Genomic DNA, 11,151 nt, shown 5'->3' on the forward strand with positions numbered 1-11,151 from the left:
ATTCACAAGTAGCTGCAGCCATAGATCTGTATTCTGCTTCAGCTGAACTCCGAGAAACTGTGTACTGCTTTTTGGTCTTCCAAGACACTGGTGAATCTCCAAGAAGCACAAACCATCTTGTCAACGATCGTCTAGTCAAAGGACAGCTTGCCCAATCTGAATCACACCAGCCTTTTAAACTTAGACTACTATCAGAGTGCAACAAAATTCCTTGCCCAGGATTCTTTTTCAAATATCTAACTACCCGAAGTGCAGCTTCCCAATGTTCTTGTCTTGGATGCTGCATAAACTGTGACAAAATATGCACAGAATAAGCTAGATCTGGTCTAGTCACAGCCAGATAAATCAATCTTCCAATCAGTCGTCGATACCTTTCTGCATCACTCAGCAACGTCCCTGTTGCCAAAGCTAGACAATGATTAGTTTCCATTGGAAACTCTGCTGGTTTTGCTCCTAATAACCCCGTCTCCATAATAATGTCCAATGCATATTTCCGTTGACAAACATAAATGCCTTGCTTACTGCGAGCTATCTCCAAGCCCAGAAAATATTTTAATTTTCCCAAATCTTTCATCTTGAAACACTGTCCCAAATATGTTTTAAATTTATTTAGCTCCACTATATTATCTCCTGCAACAATCAAATCATCCACATACACCAAAACATTAAGTTGCATCTTTCCTTTGATCATAGTGAAGAGAGAATAGTCTGAATAAGATTGCCGAAAACCATAATTCTTCAAAGCTGTTGATAGTTTTGCAAACCAACAACGTGGAGCCTGTTTCAAACCATACAACGATTTCTTCATTCTACATACCATATTAGGATTACCTTTCGCAAATCCAGGTGGTATTTTCATATACACCTCTTCCTCCAAATCTCCATGTAGAAACGCATTGTGCACATCCATCTGATGTACTTCCCAATTTTTAACAGCTGCAACAGCTAGAAAAGTGCGCACTGTTGTCATTTTTGCTACAGGTGCAAAGGTCTCTTTGTAATCTAAGCCTTCCACCTGATGATTTCCAAAGATCACCAATCTTGCTTTTAAACGAACCAAATTCCCATTTTCATCATACTTTCTGTATATATCCATTTACTTCCTAGTGCTCTCTTCCCTCCGGCAATTCTTGCAAAACCCAGGTATCTTGTTCTTCTAGTGCTCGTATTTCTTCTTCCATGGCTTTCCGCCATCCTGGATGTTTCATTGCTTCTTTAAAGTTGCGAGGTGCAGAACTCGCAGTTATAGCTGCAAGAAATTTCTTATACGGTGTAGAAAATTTATCACAACTAACATAATATGTCAAAGGATACGGCGTACCTGAGGAGGATGATTGTGATGATGAAGATGAGATGGACTATTTTCTCTGAGTGGTGTGCGTCACAAATCCCTTAAGCCTACTCGATGGAATTTTCGTACGCTTTCCTTTACCCATATCACCTTCTACTGCAACATCATTGCCCGGACTCATAATCAGCAGATCTCTCTTGAACTGCTACACGTTCTTCTTCCGTTGCAGTCATATCTTGAACTGCTACACCTTCTCCTGTGTCACAGTCACATCTTGAACTGCTACACCTTCTCCTGTTGTCGCAGTTACCCGGTATGCCTACAGCGTCTCCTGCTGTCGCAGTTACGCCTGGTACTGCCACATTTCTCCTGTTGTCGTGTTACGTCTTCATCATCACTCCAGTCAAACGCTGGATTCAACTGATCAGTCTCAGCTGATACACCAGTCACCTCGGTCTCAATAAATGACCAGGCTGATCACTCTCTTGCGAGTCGAAACTGTTGGCTGCTGCAACAAGAGTTTCATTCTTATATGGGAAACTATTCTCACAAAACTGGACGTCTCTTGACACAAGAAATTTTCTTTCATCCAAGTCATATACTTGCCATGCCTTTTTACCAAACGGATATCCAAGAAAAACACACCTCCTTCCTCTACTTGCAAATTTATCCCCTTTATTACTTTGATCATGCACATAACACAGGCATCCAAACACTTTCAACTGATTATACGGAGGTTGCTTTCCAAACAATATTTCATACGGCGTTTTATTTTCCAGAATAGGTGTAGGAGTACGATTAATCAAATACGCAGCTGTCAATGCGCATTCTCCCCAAAACCGTATTGGCAAGTTGGCTTGAAATCTCAAAGCCCTTGCCACATTCAATATATGTTGATGCTTTCTCTCCACTCTTCCATTTTGTTGCGGAGTGCCTACACACGATGTTTCAAAAACTATCCCATTAGTCTTAAAATATCCACGCAATGAATTAAACTCGGTACCATTATCACTTCTAACAATTTTGATATCTTTATCAAATTGTCGTTTCACAAGAGCAATGAAATCAAGAAACGTTCGTTCAACTGCCGTTTTATTTGGAAGTAAATGAATCCACACACCTCTTGAAAAATCATCTACTATTGTTAAAAAATATTGTGCTCCACAAGACGATGTAGCCCTATAAGGACCCCATAAATCTATATGAATCAACTCAAAAATACAACTGGATTTACTTAGACTACTAGTAAAGCTACTCCTATGTTGTTTCGCTCTTGGGCAAATGTCACAAACTTCATTATGCTTCTTCAATCTACTCAAACCCGGCAACCTTTGCAATACTTTTTCTGATGGATGTCCCATTCGTCGATGCCACAGCTCGTATGATTCTCCACTGACTGCCATAACTTCAACTCGAGGCACACCACAGAAAATATACAGTCCACCTTGTCGTTCACCCATTCCAATCACCTTCCTCGTTAACCGGTCCTGTATAAGACATAAACTGTTAGTGCACTGTACCGTACACATTAATTCATCAACAAGTTGTGTGACTGAAATTAGGTTACAAGTTATTTGAGGCACATAAAGCACATTATTAAGTCTCAAACCGCCCTGCAGAATAATAGTCCCTATTTTCTCAGATTGTGCATATTTTCCATCTGGGAGTCCAACAGTACACTTCAAAATATCTTTCACATCAATCATGTCATCTCTTCTACACGTGACATGATTTGTAGCTCCTGTGTCAATAATCCAATTCGGTTTAGTTTGCTTACCTTGAAGTTGGGACGTATTTTTCTTTGCATTCAAAAACTCAAGCACATGTCTGAGTTGTGTTGCGGTTACTCCCATCAAATCTGAGCCGTCTGAGAAATATGGACCATTTGACTGCTTTGTCTCCGATATATTTAGATTATGTGCTCGAACCTGATTGCTCGTTCCTTGTCCTCTACCTCCTCTTCCATTCGCAAATCCACCACGACCTCTACCACCGGTTCTTCCACCTCGACCATATCCTCTTCCACTTCTAGGTTTATCTCCCCACCATTCAGGGTATCCAATAAGCTGAAAACAACCTTCATCCGAGTGTCCTTGTCTGCTACAGTGCTTGCAATATTTATTAGGATCATAAGTGTTATTGAGAGTACGTTGATCAGATTGTACCTTGAACGCCATCACATTGTCATGAGCTTCCGGTGTGGCAGCTACATCTCCTCTTCTGAGACGTTCCGAGTTTATCATTGTTTGATATGTTACATCTATTGAAGGTAGTGGATCTCTTGCCAACAATTGTTCACGCAAGGAACCATAGACAGCATCTAGTCCAATTAAGAAATAATGTAGTAAATCTTCTTCTCTCAAAGTACTAACCTGTGTTGCAATATCACACTCGCACTTGCCACACTTACACGTTGGTACCTTCATATATGTAATCATCTCATCCCATATCTTATTCAATCTTCCAAAATAAGCAGCCACACTTTCTGTTTGCTTTTGTTTACAATCACTTAAAGATGTCTTTAGCTGGCATGTCCGTGTTCCACTTACAACACAAAACCTTCTCTTCAAGTGGTTTCATAACAAGTTGGCATCATCATAGTCTCCCAAACTCGATCTGAGTGATGGCTCCAATGTGTTGCTGATCCAAGAGACAAGCATTGACTGAATTGCCACCCATTCTTCCAACTGTTCACTATCTTTAGGTTCTTGGATTGTTCCATCAATGAAACCAAACTTCCTCTTAGCTATTAATGATCTTCTTATGGCTCTAGCCCATTCATCATAGTTATGTCCTTTTAGAAAAACCGGCGTGATAATTATACCTGGACCATCACTGGATCCTAGGTGATATACTGGATTCTTCTTTTGCATATCATAATCTATATTCTTGTCTTTGCTTGATTCTCCATCTCCACCCATTCTCAACGATTTTTTTTCGGTTTTTCAACTGGCTCGTGATGCCATGTTAAAACTTTGGTAAATTCCTTTCTTAATTTTATTCATAGTAGTTCTATAGATATTTATACATGACCGATAACTTGGAGACTCAAAACTTTCCTAAGAAACGGATTTGAGACTTTCCTTATAAGTCTCAAAATCATGACTTACATGGACAATCCTTTCCTAATATATCACTTACCTTATCAGTCTCACATTAGTGACTTACATGGACAATACTTTCCATAGACTGACCACTACGGTCTTGGAAAGTATTACACTTTCCTTAATAGATTGGTTTAATCTCTCTATCTTTTCTTGATTATTTTTATGGGTTGTGAGAAAACCATTTTGATGCATTGCTAGATTTCTTCGTAACTAGGGTTTATTATTGAAATCATTTGGGTATTAGGCAACTCTAAATTGAATGATTTTGTAATAGACCAATATGATTTGATTTGATTAATTTTTGAATAATGTTTATTGATTGATCGAAAACATAAGTTGTTACTTCACCGGTTTTAAAAAACCTTTGTGCTTTATTGATAGTTTTACAAATACAAATGTCTTATTATTTGATGATCCATGCTTCGTTTAAAACTTTGATGGGTTATGCATAGAAAAGCCATATAGAATTTGTGAACCTTTATTTAGTTTCGTACAACTTTCTTGCTGATGCAATTTGATGGTACATGCTTGGATTTAATATTTTGATGTGTCATGCTTAGGGTATACCAGTGATATTTGCGACTCTAATATCTACAATAGGTGATGGCAATAGAACGAACAATAAACACTTATTCATAATTATGTTTCATTTCAGTATTTGAAGAAAATAGTGGTGGATATCAATAAAACCCTGGTTACCAACTCTCCCATTGAATTTCTTTTATTAGTTTAGTTTAATTTTATTATTTCGTTTTACATTTCTCATTCTAAAAATCCAAAAAATCATCATTTCTTGTTAGTTTATTAGAGATATTGATTTCAGTATTTCCACCTCTCCCTGTGGGAATGACCCGTACTTGCCGATGTCTACTAGTTAGACGTCGTGCGATTGCGGTCATCACATAAAGGGTTTCTCCGGAATCCCATCAGCATTTCATCCAAAATCATTGAGAGATAAAATACATATAAGCAATATAAGTTCGAAGCCTATCAGACTCTGAGCCTTCAGGCTCGTCATCGTATAATGGCGGGGGAATAAATTAAACCATGCATAAGATTAAAGCATAATAACAAAACAGAAAGTAAAGTACTGAACATAAATGAGACAATGATTTACGTGGTTCAGCACTAAGGCCTACGTCCATGGGGGTTGGAGTTTCACTATGTATTGAAGAGTTACAATGATAGTCAAATGACTTTGTGTGAATTACGAAGCCAAAGAGGGAAATCGAATTCATACTTAATTACTCTTCCTATTTCTCTCTCCTAAGATCTCCTATACTCAATCAAAACTGGTCGACCCCTTCTCTCTTAGTGGAGAGGGGTATTTATAGGGTTGATACATGGGGTCCATTATTAGAGATAGTTGCAACCTTATCTTCTTGATCTCTGTGCTAATCTCGCTGGTATCTTCGTTCTTGGCCGAAGGCTCCAACGGTCATGTGTAGTTGCGAAGGGTTTCCTCTTTCTCTTCCACAGACAGATTGACACGTACCCTATGTTTAGGGTGTTTAATGCGGGTGGTTGGGACGGTCCGCACGCGTCAGACAGGTGTCGGATGCCCTTGTCCCATCCTCGTCAGTGGGACCAATCCTCACCATTTATCTTGGATCTTCCTCGATATGGGATAAATAAGATCTCTGGGTGTTCTTCAGTACTTCGCAGTGGCTCGTTCTTTCGGTGCTCCACGATTCTTAGCCATCGTATCAGTTTGATGATGACTATATATAGATGCCAGGTGCCCCTTGGGTGTTGATACGTGGCATCGTGCCTTCATGTATCAAGATGTGCATCTTCCACGTGTAACTCTTTATACACGTGGCGAGTGATGAATTATGTGTATACAACTTGCCTATTTTCTTCTGATTTGGGTGTCGGTCAAAGTTAGAGAAAACTATCTTCTCATATTTTTCATCTCTCCTCAATAACTTTTCCTAGATTTTAGGGCATGTTTCCCATTACTAGTAATAACTCCTTCTTGAATCATGGGACGGTTTCAGTTTCTTGCATGCTATAAATAGGGGAGAGGATGCTATTGAAATAAATTTTATTCCCTCTTCATTCTCTTGTCAGTTCATTCTCTGAACTTTTTCCTCTTTCTTCTCTTCTCTTTTGTTCTTTAGCCATTAATTCTTGCTGGTGTTGTTCAGAGTCATAAACATATGAAGTCTTTAGTTGTTGTTGTTCATCAGGTGTTTGCGGGTCGTCTTTGCTCCCATCGTAACGCTTCTGATTCAGGTATGGTATTCTTCTAGCTTTTATTCACTTTTGTTTGATCTTATTTTTCTGCTACCGCACCTAGGTTTCGTGATGAAGAACAAATATACGAAAATATATATACTCGACCCTGTTCTTTATCATGAAACCTAAGGATTCCCCGTTGATCACTTGAAGCTAGTTTTTGATGGTCACGACTGAATTAAGGTTCCTTGATTTGTGTATTTTGGGGTTTCTAGATTTTACTGGGTTACTTATTTCTGTGTCCTTGATGATATTTGTGGTGAACGACATAAATCTGAAAAACTTCATTTCATGAAATTCACTTTCTTTGTTCGTCTTGTTCATAGATATGGCTGATCGTCATCGGATTCCATATCAGACTCCGCCATCGAGCCCTTATGGATCTCCTTTATCTAAAAGTCCTGATGTATCTCCACCGAAGGGTGGTCCACCTAGGTCTCCCCAGCCAGATCCTCGAGTTCAGAAGCCTTCATCTGCGTCTGGTCCTCGAGTTTCATCTTCCAAGAGAGGGGATACGTCGAGGAGTTCTCAGGGTTCCCGATATGCTGTTCGCCCTCCTGCGTCTCAGCGTGCTGAACCGACGAATGTGTCGTCTCCTACTCCTCAGCGTGCTGAGCTGCTAGATATACAGCTTCTTCGTTCTATTTCTCCTACCACGAACCCTTCTCAGAAGTCTACGGTCCCTTCACCTACTTCTCCAGTGAAAGGGAAATCCGCCAAATGTGTTGCGTCGAAGGCTGATTCATCAAGAAATCCGCCAATCAAGAGGAAATCTTCGGATATGAGTCCCCTGAAGAGGCCATCGTCGGATAAAGTTGATGATTCTGATGCTACCCCAGTTATACGAAGCGTCTCGGTTGGTAAAAAGGTTACTTTTAAACACATAGATCTCGAGGCGTTCAAGGTAAAGCATGAGATTGAAGCTTTCGACGTTAAGTTTTATGCGCCCGATGACGATCTAACTTATGAACTGATTAAGAATTATAAGTACGATGACTTTCATCTGCTGACAACCGTGAGGGCCTTCGAGGATGGCCTTATGTTTCCCCTGTACAAGTCGGGTGATTCCTTTTATTACGACGTCTTGGCTCATCGTGAGGGATCTACTCCACATACTCATTGTCGCTCGGTGGTACAGCTGTCTGGAAATTACCTTCGTTCACTTAAGGAGTGTTACCTTAGGAGTAAGGGGGAGACGATGATGACCTGCTACGTTCCTAACCCGACTGAGAGAAATTGGTATACTCCTGAGAACTTCAATGCTTCCTTCGGTGACTATGTTAATAGTAGGAATCGTAATCCATGGAGCGTCGGTCTTCGTACTATTCCTGCTTCCCAGGGTGTGGTTCGTCTCATGAGTGAGGTGAGTGGATCGAAGCTTCGTTACGTCCATGGTACTGAAGGAGCTTCTCAGGGAAACCTTTTCCATGTCCGTGAGCGGCTCAAGCGTGATCATGATTATGAGTGGCACGCCACCGTTATTGAGGTTGTCGGTCCTTGGGCTTATGGTTGGGTACCTGGTCAGCATGGATGGCGCCCTGTTGCTAGTAGTCAGCCTCGTGATAGTGCCCCAGCTCGTTATGGTAACTTCTGTCCTTGGCAGTTAAATTTTGATGGTATGTACTTTGAGTATGCCTTCGATGTTGCCGATGTAGACGAAGAGGAAAGCTCCGATGCTACCCTTCCTCTGAAGGATGTTGCTAATGTCAAGGTATGACTCTTTGTGAGTTTATAATGTATATATTTTCCCCTTTTCTTATTAGTTTGATTTGGTCGTAGTACGGAGAAAATTTCCTTCTTGATAACATTGTACTATGTCCTTAGATAACAAAGAAGAAAAAGATAGGTCTGGTTCAATCTTCCACCGCTGCTGCTGAGGAGACTGAAATTCCCCATGAGGTTACCAGTGAACGATGAGCTCGCCGAGGAGGAAGAGGAAGCTACCGATAATGAAGAGCGTACAGGGAATTCTCCTCACAATTACGAGGAGGGTGAGAAAGAGATTTCCCCTGGCGGTCAAGGAGATGTTGGCCGTGGAGCTAATGCCAAAGAGATTGTGAACACGAAAATAACGATGGTATCCAAGTGTTCACAAACAATGCTCACATTTCATATAAAATCATTGAGAGATAAAATACATATAAGCAATATAAGTTCGAAGCCTATCAGACTCTGAGCCTTCAGGCTCGTCATCGTATAATGGCGGGGGAATAAATTAAACCATGCATAAGATTAAAGCATAATAACAAAACAGAAAGTAAAGTACTGAACATAAATGAGACAATGATTTACGTGGTTCAGCACTAAGACCTACGTCCATGAGGGTTGGAGTTTCGCTATGTATTGAAGAGTTACAATGATAGTCAAATGACTTTGTGTGAATTACGAAGCCAAAGAGGGAAATCGAATTCATACTTAATTACTCTTCCTATTTCTCTCTCCTAAGATATCCTATACTCAATCAAAACTGGTCGACCCCTTCTCTCTTAGTGGAGAGGGGTATTTATAGGGTTGATACATGGGGTCCACTATTAGAGATAGTTGCAACCTTATCTTTTTGATCTCTGTGCTAATCCCGTTGGTATCTTTTTTCTTGACCGAAGGCTCCAACGGTCATGTGTAGTTGCGAAGGGTTGCCTCATTATCTTCCACATACTGATTGACACGTACGCTATGTTTAGGGTGTTTAATGCGGGTGGTTGGGACGGTCCGCACGCGTCAGACAGGTGTCGGACGCCCTTGTCCCATCCTCGTCAGTGGGACCAATCCTCACCATTGATCTTGGATCTTCCTCGAGATGGGATAAAGCAGATCTTTGGGTGTTCTTCAGTACTTCGCGGTGGCTCGTTCTTTCGGTGCTCCACGATTCTTAGCCATCGAATCAGTTTGATGATGACTATATATAAATGACAGGTGCCCCTTGGGTGTTGATATGTGGCATCGTACCTTGATGTCTCAAGATGTGCGTCTTCCACGTGTAACTCTTTAGACACGTGGAGAGTGATGAATTATGTGTATACAGATCATATACTACCCAACTTAGTATCCCAAGCATCAACCCACGGATACACATTTCTCGCTTCCAGTTCCGGAAATGACCGTGTTTACGGTCTAGCTCAATGCCGGGGAGATGTTTTGAACACCAAAGAATGCTCTAAGTGTATCGAAGAAGCATCAATCCAAATCCAAAAAACTTGTCCCAACCAAGCTGATGCAAGAATTTTGTACGAATTTTGTTTCTTACGATACGATACTCAGAAATTTGTAGGAGAATTAGGTACTTCTGGTGGTTTGATTTACTTTAACGTCGAAAACGTTATGGGAGACTCTGCTGTTTTTGAAAAGATACTTGGAGATTTAACGGATAAAGCTACCAGAGAATCTTTGGATTGTAGAAACCCGATTGGATTTGGCAAGGGGCAAATTAAGTTATCGCCATTTGAGACATTATACACTCTGGTACAATGTACAAGAGACTTGTCTAAATTAGCTTGTTCGCAATGTCTAGCAACTGCTGTTGGAAATTATGCTGGGTACTGCAAGGATAAGAAAGGATGTCGCGCTATATATAGTAGTTGCTTTGTAAGATACGAGCTGTATCCGATCTTTACGCAGTTAGTTCCGTCAACGCTACGGCTCAAAATGTCTATTCAAGACACTCGTTGTACCCATAGATGTATCTTTATTATAAATAAAAATGTTGAAAGTTTGGTCTACAACACTTATACCCATGATTTTTGTTCTTGGGATCTACAACACTATTGACGGGTATCTGTTTGATGGGCCGGGTTTGCCGAGACATCCTAAATTCATTTAAACAAATTGGTTTGCACTGCTTGCAGGGGCGTGCAAGAAGTCCGAAACCGTGAATTTTACCCGTATCCATCCGCAAAGTTGCGAGTGAAATCCAATCCACAAAATCTATGAATCGGGTGAGATTTTCAAATCCACACTTTTAACGGTTTGGTTGCGGTTGGACTCCTACACCCGCAATAACCACAAAAAGAATTAGAGGAGGAGGCTTAGGACATCCATTATAGGCATGGTAATCCAATAAATTGATTCTCAAATTATCGTAGGAGAGGAGGATTTCGCACCGTATGTAGGCACGACCGGGTCATCATTTATGGCTCTGGTCATTGAACTGGTGCCAAGTGTTAAAATATCACACGATGTGAAATCATCAGTTAAATGCAATAAAAATAGCTTGTATTGATTTTCTGTTACATCAAATCCAAACCCAATCCCATTTCTCTCATGACTAATCAGTGTAGGACGTTTGAGTTCTCCTGTTGTTGGGTTGCATATATAGCTGAAATGCTTACCATATAGACAAATAAAAGATTTGCATGACAACATATGGAATTCTTCCGCTTCAACAGTATGCCTTAGAAATCTTGATACTTTTAACTCAGCTCTCCGCTCCCTGACATCTTTGGAACTACACCCCTCTTCAACAGATGTTATGCTCAATGTCTTTTTGGGGTATCGTTTCTACAGTTTGCAATAAGT

The 11,151-nt window shown here is 40.5% G+C and overlaps 1 protein-coding gene across 1 annotated transcript; it reads left to right on the forward strand.

Moving 5' to 3' along the window:
* The first annotated feature begins 9,642 nt into the window (after nt 1–9,642).
* LOC113280257 (cysteine-rich repeat secretory protein 55-like) lies at nt 9,643–10,566 on the forward strand. The gene is made up of 2 exons (XM_026528906.1): nt 9,643–10,253; nt 10,482–10,566. Exons 1-2 carry the CDS (start codon nt 9,643–9,645, stop codon nt 10,564–10,566), a joined length of 696 nt encoding a protein of 231 aa, XP_026384691.1.
* The last annotated feature ends 585 nt before the right edge of the window (nt 10,567–11,151 follow it).

This window comes from Papaver somniferum, chromosome 5 (genome assembly GCF_003573695.1).
Source record: "Papaver somniferum cultivar HN1 chromosome 5, ASM357369v1, whole genome shotgun sequence".
In the NCBI taxonomy this organism is placed as follows: Eukaryota; Viridiplantae; Streptophyta; class Magnoliopsida; order Ranunculales; family Papaveraceae; genus Papaver; species Papaver somniferum.

What these genes read in the sequence shown, in the direction of transcription:
- LOC113280257 (XM_026528906.1), top strand. Translation starts at nt 9,643, where the DNA reads ATGAATTATGTGTATACAGATCATATACTACCCAACTTAGTATCCCAA. An exon ending in CTGTATCCGATCTTTACGCA is followed by an intron (nt 10,254 to 10,481) that starts GTTAGTTCCGTC and finishes CACTGCTTGCAG; the next exon opens with GGGCGTGCAAGAAGTCCGAA.